The 16,625-nt window shown below is 35.8% G+C and overlaps 1 protein-coding gene and 1 non-coding gene across 8 annotated transcripts in view; one reads left to right on the top strand and one right to left on the bottom strand.

The window, feature by feature from the left end:
* SCAF8 (SR-related CTD associated factor 8) overlaps window positions 1-16,625 on the top strand; it is a 229,674-nt gene that overhangs the window by 81,827 nt on the left and 131,222 nt on the right. For all 7 annotated transcript variants that reach the window (XR_004442877.1, XR_004442878.1, XM_033234978.1 and 4 more), the window contains 7 exons: window positions 1,157-1,257; window positions 3,894-4,007; window positions 5,638-5,794; window positions 7,713-7,846; window positions 9,714-9,858; window positions 12,940-13,008; window positions 15,843-16,061. Coding sequence is in view for 5 of the 7 variants with exons in the window: in XM_033234978.1 (XP_033090869.1) it covers window positions 1,157-1,257; window positions 3,894-4,007; window positions 5,638-5,794; window positions 7,713-7,846; window positions 9,714-9,858; window positions 12,940-13,008; window positions 15,843-16,061 (939 nt within the window). In the remaining 2 variants the exon portion in view is untranslated. The remainder of the gene's footprint in view (window positions 1-1,156; window positions 1,258-3,893; window positions 4,008-5,637; window positions 5,795-7,712; window positions 7,847-9,713; window positions 9,859-12,939; window positions 13,009-15,842; window positions 16,062-16,625) is intronic.
* Window positions 10,644-10,747, bottom strand: LOC117098139. Its single transcript, XR_004443198.1, has one exon. It is a non-coding gene; the product is annotated as a U6 spliceosomal RNA (small nuclear RNA).

The following is a 16,625-nucleotide window of genomic DNA, read 5'->3' as shown; positions in this document are numbered from 1 at the left end:
GCCAAGGGACTAAATTAGCCATAGAGTAAAACCTGCCTTAAACCTGTCTTATTTTAGATCAAAGGTAGCCAGAAATGTGGACACTGACATAAATCCAAATACAATGTATGAAAATTCTGCAAAGGTGTCAGCTATAAATATTTTTAAAATAAATGTCTTCTGTAAAAGGAGGCATTCATGGAGGCATGAACAGTACAGCTGAAAGTAGGCAAGATGTCTCATGTTTAATATTTGTTAAGGGGATGTGACTTTCAACAGTTAAGTATCTTTAAGTCTTTCAAGGGGTTAAGGGATGGTTCTGATTTGGCCATTTTTCCTTTGTATCTTTACACAAAGGATTGTTTCCTTAAGGATAAGATGCTGTTTTCAGATTTGTCTCTTGACTAGGGAGACACATTCACTTAATCCTTCCAGCACAGAAAGACACTTAAAAGGTTCACAGGCCGGGCGCGGTGGTTCACGCCTGTAATCCCAGCACTTTGGGAGGCCGAGGCCGGCGGATCATGAGGTCAGGAGATCGAGACCATCCTGGCTAACGTGGTGAAACCCTGTCTCTACTAAAAATACAAAAAATCAGCCGGGCGTGGTGGCGGGCGCCTATAGTCCCAGCTACTCAGGAGGCCAAGGCAGGAGAATAGTGTGAACATGGAAGGCAGAGCTGGCAGTGAGCCAAGATCGAACCACTGCACTCCAGCCTGGGTGACAGAGTGAGACTCCGAGACTCCAAGACTCCATCTCAAAAAAAAAAAAAAAAAGGAAAGGTTCACAAATGGGATTATGGTGAGAAGTAGTTTTGAAACTTTGTTGCACATTAGAATCACCTAGGGAATTTTACAACTCTCAGTTCCCCGTCTTTGGTACTGCATGCCACTCATCCTCTTAGAGTGGGACCCTGGCATCCACAGATGGTTCAAGCGTGCAGCCAAGCTTGAAAACAGGTGACATGCAAGTGATTGACTTGGCAGAGATGTGAATTAATACTTGTGATTTTAGTTGATTTTAAACATAACAGATGCAAGTGTTCATTGACAATTATTTAAAAATATATTCTCTTAAATTTCATTATTATGTTTATTACTGCTTTTCCCTCAGCTACTTTTGAAAGAAGTAACTGTGTCTATATGATTTAGGTCATTTGTCTCTTATGTCTTGACAGTATGTAGTACTACTCTCTGGGTTGGGCAAGTGGACAAGAAGGCAACACAACAAGACTTAACCAACCTGTTTGAAGAGTTTGGACAAATTGAATCCATTAATGCAAGTATCAGTTCTTAATAATTTAAGGTTTAAAAAAAAGGAGGTTTTTATTAATACAAAGAATCACTTCTGTTCCTAATTAGCCCAGTAATGTCTGCCTTAAATAATACACATCTTTAAAAGGATTGTTGTACTTTGATAATGTCTGTGTTTATTTTGGTGCTGTTTCTCTCCTTAATTATTTTTATTTTTTAGTGGAATTCTAACAAAATATTCTTGAGTTTTATAGCAGTGTGGCATGCTTGATTGCTAACATCATCAAATGTTTGAGTTAGCAGGAACCCTATGTGTGGTCTAGTTTAATTCCTTTTTTAAAAAAATGCGTCTAAGGAAATGGAGAGTTCCACAGAATTGTAGTCTCTTGCACATGACCACATAAGCAGTCGTGGAGACACAGCTGGGCTTGGGATCCCAGTTTCTTTTGTGTTTTTCTTCTCACTGTCTTGTGCTCTTTTACTCTCTTTTTTTTTATCAAACAGAGCAAATGTCAGGTAAGAAAATTAGTATGGCCAGCGAATTGCTAGTAAGTTGAGCATAACTCTTTCACTCTGGATTCTTGCACTAGTTTTACACCACTCAGTCTCCTCCTTTGAGTCTGTTTTATTCTTCATGAGGCCTGATGCTTTTCCCTGAAGGTCAGACACCTTGGTTTGCTATTTTAATTGTTCTTTTATTTAAAAATTATGTACTCTCTATCTTCCTTCTTCCTGCTGTGTGATGAAATGTTTTGTAGTCATTTGTTTGGGGAGACATTCATCCATCCATCCATCCATCCATACTGGTAAGCAGGAAGTATGAGGAGACTGAATTCATCAGGCTTCTGATTTCATTCCCTGTGGTTACAATTTTATGTCTGTGGGATCTTTTTATCATTATGTATCAGAAAATTGCCCAGTTTTCCTTTCTAGTCTTACATTCCAGTCTTCCTTAAATGGCCAAACTTGACTTTTCTGTAATAGTAACAGAATTCTTTATTTGAGTTGAATTGAACCATTTTGCATCTTACTTTTGACTGTGTATGATCTCTTTGGAGCCTTGTAAGAAGCTGGTTAAGTAATTCAAATGTGATTATTTTCTAATGAAGAAACTAAGTGATTTGCTTAAGTTACACAGGTGATGAAAAGGTGATTGGTTAAGGATTTCAACTTGGGTACTTCAGATTTCTGTCTATATACCACAAGAGTGCTGTCGACTTCTCTTATTCTTTTGTCTTTTTAGATTTTACCTGTTAAAACATCACTATCTTTCAGAGTCTGTAATCATAGACTTTCTCTGAAGTTTCTTTCTGGATTACCCCATCCTTAAACTAGTGATTCTCAGTTCTAGCTGCATATCAGTAATGTGTCTTGACATTTGAAAAATTAGGGATGCCCATGCTAGCAAAGTGCACAGCTGCATAGGTGATTCTGACACACAGCAGGAATCATTGCTCTGAACACAGCTTGTGTCCAAGTAACATTTTGTATTTTCCTGTTTGTTGATCATGTTTGTAGTCTTTATTGTATCGTGGTCCCTTGAGCATCTGTTTGCCTTATCCCTCTCCTCTATTGTATTACTTTTTGAGAGCATAGTACTTATAAATAATAAGCACTAAGTTATTTTGTGAAATGATTCATAATCCACTCATTTAATTTTGGGGACGTCAAAGACAAAAAGGTCCATTCAGTTTGGCATTTAGTAGGTCACTGGTGAGCTTGAAGAGAGTAGAGTATTTTCCAGTGGGTTGGTGAGGAATTAGTTAGATTGCAGTAGATAAAGAGGAATGTCAAGGTTTAGATAGACTTCTCTTTTAAGAAGTTTGATATTAATATTAAAGAGATGGTAGCTTGAAGTGTTAGCAAGGCCGAGGGAAAGGTTTCTGTGTAAGCTTTAATAACAGATACGGCTTATTAGGTATTGAGTGAAAATAAAATGATAGAATGCCTTTTGAGTTTCTGAGAAAGAAATGCTGTGCATAGTTTTCTGAGTTAATATATTAAGGATAATTTTATGGTCTGGTAGTTGTAGAATAGTTAAATGCTTTATAAATCAGTCTCAAATCTTAACACTGAGGCTGTTTTCCTCTTATTAAAACCTTTGCCAGAAGCACTTGAACAAAATAAAGTTTTATAAGACTGAAAATTTTTATCAATTCTTTCAGATTATGAATTTTATATTAAGGATAAGATAATTCCCCAAAAGAAAAATCCTCTTTGCATTACTCAGTATAACATTTGGAAAAATTTAGGTAATATTGGGAATAAATTGTTGCCTTCAAATATTTTGACCATATACTACTACTTTCCTTTTATCTGGTGGCATTATATATATGAAGTTATACATTTTATTTTGTTTTGTTTTTAATAGTTCTTTTTCTGTATTCAAAAAATATTGCGATATATTTAAGATTTCATATATCATGGTTTATGATACCTCATTGAGTTTTGAATTTTGGGATTTTAAAAGTTGAGTTATTAATTGTACATGAATTGTACCTACTAATAAACAGCTGGAGGAAGAAAGGGGAAAATAAGTCAGTAATCTATCAAAATTGAAGTATTAGTAAGTAGTCAATGTTTTGTGTCATTTAAACCATAAAATACCAGAATGAATTTCTGTTCTTATACCCTTTCTTAAAAAAAATTTTTTTTTATTAGATGATTCCTCCCAGGGGCTGTGCTTATGTCTGCATGGTTCATCGACAGGATGCATTTCGAGCTCTTCAGAAACTCAGTTCTGGATCGTATAAAATTGGGTCCAAGGTCATTAAGGTGAGATTTGGTGGAGTGGAACTTGGGGTTGGGGGGCAGTATTTTTAATGTCTGTTATGTTAAAGTCTGAGTTTTTCACGAAAGGGTCACAAGCTCTTTTATTGGATTATTAGAATGTCTCTGTATTAAATTCTTTTTAAATGTTATGGACAAACCTCATCAGAAACTTATTGTTTCAGTTCATTGAGTTACAGAATTAGATGTAGGTAAGAGTAAGTCCAATAACGAGAACTTCAGTCAGTTACTTCCTTGAAATTACACTTGCACAGCTTTCTGAGTCAACTGGGGCACAATTCTATGAGCCGAACGTGTTCATTTTATAGTATTGTCTTTCATTCACTTTTCCTCCCAGTATTCCTTAACTATACCTTCTAATTATATTATTGATTTCTTTTTTCTTGACATGTTTTTAAAAATATAAACCAGGCCCTTGTGAAGAGATTATCAGAATATTTTTCTTTTCTTCCTAGTCTTTATACTGAGAATGTTTTGAATATCTTTCCAATACTTTCTATGATTAACTCACAATTTGCTTTCTGTTATTTGAAGTTTATCTCATCAGTTTCTACAACTGAATTAAAAACTTTAGAGTAACTATTTTCATTAAAGTCAATAAATGCTCATCTGTTTTCATTCATGGCTAAGTTTCTTGTGTAAACTAAAGTGTCCCTAGTCCCCTCTGGAATAAAAAATTTTTTCTAAAATAACGGGCCAGGTGTGGCAGCTCACACCTTCAGTCCCAGCACTTTGGGAGGCTGAGGTGGGAGGATCACTTGAGCCCAGGAGTCTAAGAACAGCCTGGGCAACATGAGACCTCATCTCTACAAAACAACTTAAAAATTAGCTGAGTGTGATGGTATGCATCTATGGTCCCAGCTGCTTGGGAGGCTGAGGTGGGAGGATCTTTTGAGCCCAGGAAGTTAAGGCTGTAGTGAGCCATGGTCATGCCACTACACTGCAGCCTGGGCAACAGAGTGAAACCCTGTCTCAAAAAGTGGAGAAAAATGCTGTTCTAATCACCCCTGATGTAGTTTGACATTTTTATGGTGAAAAGTGGATTTGGATTTTCTTTGAAAGTGCATTGCACTATTAGAGTTACAATAAGAAGTGGGAATCCTTTATTATAAATACTATGTCTAATGTAAGTTTCATTTGAAAAAACAAAACTGGTGAGGCGCAGTGGCTCACACCTGCTCAGCACTTTTGGAGGCCGAGGTGGGTGGGTCGCTTGAACCCAGGGTTTGCGACAGCCTAGGCAACATGATGAAACCCCTAACTCTACTAAAAAACAAAAAAATTAGTTGGGCATGATGTTGCCTGCCTACAGTCCCAGCTACTGCAGAGCTAAGGCAGGAATATCGCTTGAGCCCGCAAGGTCAAGGCAGTGAACCATGATCGTGCTACTGCACTCCAGCCTGGGCGACTGAGTGAGACCCTGTCTCAGACAAAGAAAAACTACTGGAAAAAAATTTTTTTGGCTACAATTAGTTTTCCAGCTTAGCTTTTCCAACTGTTTTCTAAAACCAATTTTATTGTGTTTACATTGTTTAAATAAAATTTCAAACTTTTTACCTTGTTTTTATAGTGTGTATGTATAAGCTTTCTTTGTTCCTCTTCCCATTTACAATAGATTGCTTGGGCTTTAAACAAAGGTGTAAAAACAGAATACAAACAATTCTGGGATGTGGATCTTGGAGTTACATATATACCATGGGAAAAAGTTAAAGTGGATGACTTGGAAGGTTTTGCAGAAGGAGGCATGATTGATCAGGAGACTGTAAATACTGGTAAGAAATTTAAGGTCTTTTTATTGTTAAAAAAAAGTATGGTTAGAAGGTTGTAGCTGAAATGAATTTGGGGTGATAGCATTAACTGTGTATCCTGGATTCATCTCCCAAAAAAGAGAAAAGATACATTCCTGTGCCCTAGTGTACATGCTTAATGGGACCTATTTCATAGATGTCAAAGTATAGATTAGAAAGTGTGGAAGTCTTTATAAATGTAGCATTTTTAAATGTATGATTTTTTTTTTTCATTCTCATACTTGAGAGTAATGTGTAGAAGGGATTTTTAAAACTGAATATTTGTGATTGCTTCAGTTTAAGTGGGAACTTGGGAAGTTTCTTTGAAACACTTTGCAGATTATTTTGAGTAGTATCCATGTTGAAAATAGCAGGAATAGAATCTTAGTTTAGGGAGGTTCAGATTCATATAATGTTAAATACTTTCCGGGATGCCTTTTACAATACTAAATGATCATCTAGCCAGCTTTTTTTTTCTCCCAAAATTGTCTTTTTATTTTAAAAGATTTCAGTTAAAAATTGACAAAATGATTTGCAGTTATAACCAATAGGAAATCTAAACATTTGAAAAAGAACTGAAATGATATACACACCTTTTTTCTTCACACCTTAGCTCGTTTATCAGAATTAGCTAATTTTCCGAATATTTGTTTCTCAGACCAATGCAAAATTTTGAACCATTTTTGTTTCTATTAAACTCTTCCTGTCAGGCCTACTTTTTACCCCACCCGCGCCAATGGCTGCTTATTCCAGTATCTTCACTTAGTAAATATTTTACTTTGTACTGTGTATCAGGCCTAATTTTAGGAACTGGAATTAGAGCAGTGAGATAAATAGACAAAAATTCTTCCTCTTGTGGAATGTAGCGCAGAGGTCAGCAACCTACTATCCATGGTCCAAATCCTGTTGGTAGCCTGTTCTGTAAAGTTTTATTGAAGCACAGCCATGCTCACTTGTTTACCTATTTTATATTACTTTTTTTTTTTTTTTTTCAATAACAGTTCAACACTTGCAGCAGAGAACACATGGCCCATAAAGCCTCAAATGCTATAAAGCTTACTAGCGCATGTTTCACACATTATCTGTGAAGAAAACAGATAATAAACAAAATATATAAACAATATAGTACTTTAGTGTCAGTAAGTTCTAAGAAAAAAAATCAGGGAAGGGAGATGGGCAATGTGGGTGTGGAGGTGTTGCAGTTTTTATGTGGTTGTAGAAGATCTAATGAACAATGAGATATCTGAAAGGGTAAGGCATGCAGCCATCTGGGGAAAGAACATTCTATACGGAGGGAACAGCAAGTGCCATGTTTGTATTCAAAAATAAGGAGACCAGTATGGTTTGTGCAGAGTGAGTGAGGAAGGAGTAGTAGGAGATCAAGGCAGATAGGTACAGAGAGGCAAAGTCATATAAATTTTACTTATCTTACTTGATCTTTACTTTGAGATGGAGAAGCATGAGAGAGGAACCATTAGAGCTTCTTTGTTCTCTTTTTGCATAGCTGTATTTTCAGAAGGATTTTATTGTATTGGATTAATACTCTTCTAGTTGGTCTTCCTTTGTTGTATTTTGTGATTAAAAAATTGAGTACAGTTAGTTCCTTTTATATCAGCCAGCCATTGAGATATATATATCTATTATATCCCTTCTAAGTGTTTTCTTTAGATGAAATATTTTAGTGTCTTTCCTTTGTGTCTCATGTGTCATGGGTTTTTGAACTCTATAGTATCCTAATCAGATTAATCTGGGCAGAAGTCTAGAGTGGAATCTACAGTTGTGGATATATCTTAAAGATGTGCCAAGGTAGATGAAGAATTTAGATGTGAAATAAATGAATACAAAGAAGAAAATGAAAAGTTTCACCTATCCAAAGGAAATCAATTTCAAATATTTTGTTTAGAGTGGGAAACTGTGAAAAGCGCAGAACCTGTTAAAGAGACGGTCCAGACAACTCAGAGCCCAACTCCAGTTGAAAAGGAGACAGTGGTCACAACCCAGGCAGAGGTTTTCCCTCCTCCTGTTGCTATGTTGCAGGTTAGTGTTGAAGTGGGTCTTTTTTTTTTTTTCCCTTAATGTGTTCTTTTACATTTCTGTTTTTAATCCTGTATTTACTTTATCAAACCGGAACGAAAATCTCCATATCAGAATAAATGCTTAGTGTTAGGGAAATGTCAGTAGTGTTAGGGAAAAGAATATTTCTTTTAAATCTCTTAAAAAAAAAAAGTCTGCTAATGCTGTGGTATCATTGTGCTAAACACATTAAAATAAAGATAAATATGGAAATATTGTTTCTGAGAACTCACAGGATTTTTTTATGTTCATGTTTTTCTGAGGAGTCAAATTGATAGAACAGTAAGTTATTTTAATGAGTTTAATCAAATACTTTTTGAAAAATTATTTTTAGAAATGATGTCATTCATATTTAAATATGTTTATTGAACAAATATTTATTGAGTACTGGCTCTGTGACACTCACTTTTCTAGGTATCAGTGAAAAACCCCCACAAATCTCTGCCCTTTTGGAGCTTTTATTCTCAATAGTGGTGACAGAAAATGTAAAATAAATATGATAATGAGATCCTATGGAAGGAAAAAGGTAGCATAAGGCTGATCTATTTTAAATAGAATGGTGAGGATAGACCTAATTGAGAATGAGAAATTTGAGCAATGACTTAAAAGCAGTAAGGGAATTAACCATGTGGATATCTGATGAAGAACATTCTGTTCAGAGGCAACAACCAGTGCAGAGGTCCCACACCAGGAATATGGTTGGTGTGGTCCAGGAGTGTTAAGTGGGCTAGAATAAAGCCAGTGAAAGGCAAGTTAGTTGAAGATAAACCCCTCCAAGGACTTTGGCTTTCACTTGGAATGAGATGAGGATGGTGGGTCTTTACATGTGACAGAAAGAGAGAGAGGTAAGGAGCCATTGGAGGATTCTGAGCAGAGGAGTGACTTGATCTGGCTTACAGTTTTAAAGAATTGCACTGGTTACTACTTTGAGAATAGGCTGTAGTGAGCTTTGAGTAGGGAGACCAGTTAAAAGACAGTTGTAGCAATCCAGATGAGAGCTGGTGGTGGCTCAAAATAGACTTCTGGAATGTCTGTTGCACTGGAGGTAATGAGAAAATAGTGGAGGTAATGAGAAATGGTCAGATAGTAGGTGTATTTTGAAGGTGTTGTAACCAACAGGACTTTTCCTAGTGTGATTGGATTTGGGATTATTATGAGCAAAAGCAGAGGCAAGGTTTTTAGTCCAAGAAATTGGAAAGATAGAGTTACCATTAACTGAGACTGGGAAAGACTGTGAGAAGAGTTCTTTTGGGAAGGATGACTGGAAAATCAGTTGTTTCATACGTGTTAGGTAGAAGTATCTTTTTGTCAGCACCCTTGGGATGTTGAATAGACACTTGATGTAATGTGAAATTTAGAAGAGAGCTAAAGCTGTGGTGCAGATGAATACTTGCGACTTGTACCTAGAGTGAGTAAAAGGTACTTATGCTAGGATTAGAAAATAAATTTATGAGAAATTTAAGCCATTCTAAAGCTGTTATTGACATGCTTCCTAATGGTGGTTAGGTTGCATAACATAGGTGTTACTGAGTGGGAGATGGCAGTTTAAAATGGAGCATAATACTCAGTTTTGAACTAGGTGACCATTAGTTTACATCGCTTGAATGTAAGATCAAATTCATAATCTCCAAGTAAAAACTATCTGTTGAATAACATGGCCTTGTTTTTACCCTAAGTCGGTTCACTTGCAAGTATACAAAAAGGGGGCATAAAACCCTTTTTAATAGTATTTGTTACCATCCTGAAAGAGAAATAGAATAATTTGCCTTTAGTTGTTCCAAGATGCAGGTGAATAAACTGATGACTGAACTTTTTTGTCTGTCCACAAAAGATTCCAGTGGCGCCAGCCGTGCCTACAGTTAGTTTAGTCCCACCAGCGTTTCCTGTGTCGATGCCGGTTCCTCCTCCTGGATTTAGTCCAATTCCTCCACCTCCTTTTTTACGAGCAAGTTTTAACCCTTCACAACCACCACCTGGTAAGGAATTTTTGTTTTAATATTTCACCTCTATTTAGATTATCATTTAAGTTGTTGTTCTTTCAGATTTAAATACCATAGAGCAGTGGTTCTGAGACCTTAGCATGCATAGGCTTGTTACAGCACAGATTGCTGGGCCCAGCCTCCACTGTTTTTGCTTTACTCGGTTTGTGGTAGGGGCCAGAGAGTTTTCTTTTCTAACTTGTTCTCAGGATGCAGATTGGTGGGAGAAGAAGCACTGGCACAGAATAATGGAATTTTTTTAGAATAATTGAAAACCATGGCCAGGCATGGTGGCTCACATCTGTAATCCCAGCACTTAGGGAGGCCAAAGTGGGCAGATCACTTGAGGTCAGGAGTTTGAGACCAGCCTCACCAACATGGTGAAATCCCATCTGTACTAAAAATACAAAAATTAGCCAGGCGTGGTGGCTCAGATCTGTAATTTCAGCTACTCGGGAGTCTGAGGCAGGAGAATGGTTTGAACCTGGTAGGCAGAGGTTGCGGTGAGCCAAGATCACACCACTGCGCTCCAGCCTGGGTAACAGAGCAATACTTTGTTTCAAAAAGAAAAAAAAGGCAAAAAAAAAAAAGACTACTCTTAATGTAAAATTTCTGTTGCAGTTTTTGTATAAAGTTCTCTAATAATTATCAGCATTTCATCAGAAAATTTGCATTGTCCCTCCTAAGAATCAGTAGGCTCCATTTAAACATTAGAAATTATATTTAAAAGGCTAATTGAATTTGTAATACTTCATTTTGACCTAATAAATTATTTTTATTCTTTAAATATGGAACACTTCAGAAATTTGTGTGTTATCCTTGTACAAGACCCATGCTAATCTCTATATCATCCCAATTTTAGGGTATGTGCTGCCAAAGCAAGTACTGACCTAATAAATTACTGATAAACCAAAAAAAAGTTTCTTGAATTAGATTTTCCAGGTAAAAACTATAGATTACTTAAACACAACTAAATATATAGTTTAAGATAGAGCGTTTAGGCTGGGCATGGTAGCTCACACCTATAATCCCAGCACCATGGGAGGTTGAGGTGAGAGGATTGCTTGGGTGCAGGAGTGCAAGACCAGCCCAGACAGAGTGACACCCTGTCTGTACAAAAAATAAGAAAGTAACCAGGCGAGGTGGTACACACCTATAGTCCCAGTTACTCAGGAGGCTTGAGCCCAGGAGGTGGAGGCCACAATGAACTGTGTTCGTACCACTACACTGCAGCCTGTGTGACAGAGTGAGACCCTGTCTCAAAAAAAAAAAAAGAGCTTTTATTAGACCATGGGAGATTAGGTTAGAAGAATGATGGAGAGATACTTGTGAACTTCTGGAAGCAAGCGATGCTCCCAAAGTGCTGGGATTACAGGTATGAGCCACCGTGCCCAGCCTAAAAGCTCCACCTTAAACTATGTAAGCAGTTATATATATTTACTTTATGAGATACCCATTTAAGTTATAGTTTTTACCTAGAAACTCTAATTCAGGAATTTTGTTATCAAGTTTATTAGGTCAAAACAATATATATATTGTTTTTCCAAATTAAAATGTATTTGAATTCATGAATTATTTGCATATTATAAGAGAAGAAATACATTATGTTGACTTCTGTAACTTAAGTTCTTTTTTTTTTTTTTTTTTTTTTTTTTTTTGAGGCGGAGTCTCACTCTGTTGCCCAGGCTATTGTGCAGTGGCCAGACCTCAGCTCACTGCAAGCTTCACCTCCCAGGTTTACGCCATTCTCCTGCCTCAGCCTCCTGAGTGGCTGGGACTACAGGCGCCTGCCACCTCGCCCGGCTAGTTTTTTGTATTTTTTTAGTAGAGATGGGGTTTCACCATGTTAGCCAGGATGGTCTGGATCTCCTGACCTCGTGATCCGCCCGTCTCGGCCTCCCAAAGTGCTGGGATTACAGGCTTGAGCCACCGCGCCCGGCCGTAACTTAAGTTCTTAGATGTTGGGTAGAGTTTTTAGCAAGACTAAAAAATAAATTTGTTGTCTGAGAATGGTTGTAATTTACAGGTCATGCAATTGTAAATGTTTTAAATTACAGTTTAATGTGTAATAGGAAATTGATACAAATTTTAATAACTTTATTTTAAATATTGAAAACTGTTCATTTTCTCTATTTGTGATTTCAAAATTAAATATTTCAGAAATTTTTAAGTGATTATTTCAAAAATCATAATCATATAGGCTTTATAAAGTCGTTCCTTATTAATTTGTTGAAAAATCATGTATTTTTATTCTTATTTTTAGCCACTTTTTTAAACGTACAAAAGGTATACTTATTAAAAATATTAAATATGTGTATCATATAATTTACCACAAAACTTAGTTACAATCAGGATTGTGAGAGGAGGAACAAACCTTGAATACCAAAGTAGATTTTATAGTTTAAAATTATTTTAGTCATTATTTTCTAGTTGAATGTAATGGTAGCTTTATATTTCAAAAAGTGCAAAGAAGCAAATTTACAGTGTGATACTTAAAATGATTAAAAAGCTGAGCGCCATGGTGTGTGCCTTTGGTCCCAGCTACTCAGGAGGCTGAAGTAGCAGGATTGTTTAAGTCAGGAGTTTGAGACCAGCCTGGGAAACATAGACTCGGTATCTAAAATTAATAATGTAATTGAAATCATTAAAAAGTCAGTATTAAATAGAAGATTTACTTCAATGCTTAAAACATAATGTAGTGTTATCCAAAGAAACAGAAACATTTTGATCTAGTGAGTAAACACACGTATCAAATAAATAAAATGGCATATATAAACAGTTTATCTGGCTCCTGTTAATCTTTGATTTTACAGCACCATAGAGCATGCTACAGGACTTGAATGAGTAAATAAATAGGATGTTCTCATAAATCAGGATCTCTTTGCTTTACGTACCTTATTAGGGATCAAATAAGGCAGCATATATAAAAGCCATTTTTAAAATAGAAAAAATATATATAAATATGAGGTTGTAGTCCATTTTAAGAATATGAAGTTTCATTTGTAGCTATTTGAATCTTTGATTTAAAATAAGTAATTTTTCTTGTGCTGTTTTTTGGGTTCTTTTTTTTCCATGTAGGTTTCATGCCGCCTCCAGTTCCCCCACCTGTTGTGCCACCCCCTGCAATTCCACCAGTAGTACCAACATGTAAGTTTTCTGCTTTTAGAGTTTTCTTTACTCATGGTAGTGTTAGTTTCAGTGTGTCAGTTCTCATTCTTGTGAATTATTGTTAATATTTTTATTATGAAAGCTTTAAGACAAGTGCATGTTAGATAATTTCTGAAATACGGTAAATGATAGTTCTTATTTAAATTTGCTTGATTGTCTTAAACTGTCTTATGATTGGTTTTATTTTAGTCAAAATTCAGAGAAGGTCCTCTCATCCTCTTTGTGTTTTTTATTTTGCTATGTGTATTAAATGTCTTAATGTTAGTGCAGTCCTGCCCCAGTCCTCCCTTTCTTTTCTCCTTCAGTTTCTTTAGTATTTATGGATTAATGGATTTTTTTTACTTCTAGTCAGTTGCGTTTTTTTTTTTTGAAGTGCAAATTGTTTCATCTTTGGACGGTGGGAGACCTGTGTTGCTTCCCTGTCACATTAGTTTTGAGAGCTGCTTAGCTTTTTGGCCCAGTATATCCCAGACAAATCTTGTGTTTTCCTCCCTCCAATCTGAGAATCGGCCGTTTTTCCAATTGGGGTACGTACGGTATCTAGAGAATTCACTCTGGGTACTAGATTCTCATTTTGCTCTTGGGTTTTCATTGAGTCTAGGAATTTTTAGTGGACAGAACTAGAAAATGTGCATTTTGAACAGAAAAAAATGAATATGCATTATTAACAAATTAGCTAGTTTGATTTTGATATTTGCCTGTGTTCTCATATACTGAAAACAGTAACATAATTGCTTTTCATTATTGTACAATACAGACATACACATAGTAGTTTGAAAGTAGTGTTATTGCAAGGCTACTGGATGAAGCTAAGATTTTTCTGCCGCTTTTTTTTATCCCAAAGGTGTATAATCATAACTAGGGGTACATGTGCGTGTATCTATAAATATTTGTTTGTTACATGAGTAACCTATATAACAAACCTGTACATGTACCCCTGAACCTAAAAGTTTAATTAAAAAATGTATAATCAAATTACTCTTCATCAGGGTTACCTGAAATAAATCTTTCATTTGTAGTTGTGGTGCCAGTTTCATATGTGATTTTTTTTTTTTTTTTTTTTTTTTTTACATTTTTATGGGATATACACTCTAGCCTACTTGGTTTTGATATCTGTATTTTCTTTAGAGTAGACATTTCAAAAGTAATGCAACGCAACAGTAAATATAGACATTTATTCATTTCCTTTTTCCTATCATTGGACATTACAGAAATGCTTAATATACCCTTTTAATATTTTTTTCATTCTAGTCTACTCTTTATGTACATTAATTCTCCAAGCTTCTGAAAAAACCTTTAGTAATTCAGGGAAGACTACCTCAAAAATTAGACTTAAAGAGTGTATGTGATATATAAAGATTTTAACTCTTGATTATCTAATTCATTTTCCTTGTATTCTTAAATTTTGTCTCCCTTTCAATGTTTACATAGCTTTAAAATTTGGCCGGGCATGGTGGCTCACCCCTGTAATCTCAATACCTTGGGAGGCCGAGGTGTGTCAGAATTGTTTTAAGAAAACCTAGAAGCAGGAATTAGTGGCCGGGCGTGGTGGCTCAAGCCTGTAATCCCAGCATTTTGGGAGGCCTAGGCAGGTAGATCACCTGAGATCAGGAGTTCAAGACCAACCTGGCCATCATCGTGAAACCCCGTCTCCACTAAAAATACAAAAATTAGCTGGGTGTGGTGGCTCACGCCTGTAATCCCAGCTACTCGGGAGGCCAAGGCAGGAGAATCGCTTGCTGAGATCACACTACTGCACTCTAACCTGGCCAACCCAGCGAGACTCCATCTCAAAAAAAAAGATAGGTTTAAAAGCCTTTCTTTTTGTTATTATTGGTTCATTAGAAAGAATTGTTTATTCTTTCTGAAAATTAGACAAAGTGTTCAGAAGTCATTTCTGAATTCACTATTCACAGAGGGTAACTAGAGCCCACCTCCCAATTTTTTCCTAGTTCACTAATTTTGGAAAATCTGTAGTCAATTAATGGAAAAAGAGAAATAGTTGTGTGCCAGATGCTTTCCCAATTGCCTTTGCCTGTCTCATTTAATTCTCTTAATTCTCGTACATGACCATAGATGGTTTTATTTTTGTAGCTCTTGTATGCTAACAGTTTTTCCCGGGTAATCTAGAGTTACATATGAAGATAAAGCATTTCCTAAGTTCTACAAGTATGATTTTACAGTATTCTAAGTGACATAAATTGTACTAAAAATTTTAATTGTGTAATTAATTTTGTATTCCTCTGGTTGTGTTTTTTAATATGTGTGACAAATACACTTAGGGATATTTCTACCCATTCTTTAAGATGGAAAGTTTATAGCTTCATATTTGTAGTCCACCTTATGTATTCTCATCTGATGAGTTTCTAACTTCTTTTGACAAAAGGTAATGTTAAATGAATGTTAGGACCTTAGTACATTGTAATTGCAGGGGGATTGGGCAGATTTTCATACTTGTACATTTCAGTCTGCACTAGTCATTTCTGTATGTTTAGACATTCACTTATCTGGCATTCCTGGAAAATTATTAATTTTTTTGTTACTAGAATTTACTTTTTTTGAGTGCTGATCTTAACATTTTTGGTGAAATATTTCTGAATATTGTTAGTTTTCACTATTTTTGGATAAAGCTTTCTAAATGTAATTTAGCCTCTTCATGATGACTCATTTTGTCATTTGAGCATTGGTTGTTATATATAGTGTGCTTAGTAATACAGAGATGCCATTATAAATTAAATACTCAAACTGCCAGAAAACTTAGCACATGAATTGACTCATTAAATCTGAAATACGTTTTTCTCCTCTTTAAACAGCTTTAGTGCAGCCGTCATTATCCATGACCCCGGAAACTGTGAAAGATGTTGGATTTGGTAGCCTTGTTATACCGGGTGGCTCTGTTGCCAGCAATCTTGCTACTTCCGCTCTGCCAGCTGGAAATGTTTTTAATGCTCCAACTAAACAGGCAGAGCCTGAAGATAAAGTACCTCATCTGATAGACCACCAGATTTCTTCTGGTGAAAACACCAGATCAGGTAAATAATAATAAAATTAAAAAAAAGTTAAGTCTAAGCTAGGTTACCTCTCTGTATTTGTTGTTTAATTCTGGGGTAGCGTGCATTTGTAACCACTTCAATCTACAAATGCTGAAATATGCACTTTTTAAAAAGAGATCACTATGTCCTAAAATTTCTATTTGAAAAAAGTGGCCTTCTGTTCAGGATAATCTAGATTTCAGTACGTTTCCATTAAGACCCTCACACCACCACCCCTTTTTTTCGTCCTATTGAGACTACTTCAATGTGTTGTCAAAATAATATTACACAAAATCTGTATACTTACAGAAAGATAAAAATGAACAAGTATTGAGTGTGAATAACTTCTACCAGAAACTTACTTCTAATAGGTATTATCCAGCTAACTCTAGAAGATAAATATGGTGTTTGAAAACAGTAAGTCCTTTTTCTGTAGTCCCACTGTTGGTACATTAAGAATTATGGTTTAGAGGCACTTGACCTTGATGCCTGTTTGAGTCTCTTTCAAGTGTGCTTTCCTTTCTTTTCTTTCCTGTCCTAAAGCCTTTTAAATCTCCACTTGTG

The sequence above is a fragment of the Trachypithecus francoisi genome, unplaced genomic scaffold (genome assembly GCF_009764315.1).
Source record: "Trachypithecus francoisi isolate TF-2019V2 unplaced genomic scaffold, Tfra_2.0 Lachesis_group15, whole genome shotgun sequence".
In the NCBI taxonomy this organism is placed as follows: Eukaryota; Metazoa; Chordata; class Mammalia; order Primates; family Cercopithecidae; genus Trachypithecus; species Trachypithecus francoisi.
Note: the sequence above shows the minus strand (reverse complement) of the source record. Positions and strands in the feature narration are given on the sequence as shown.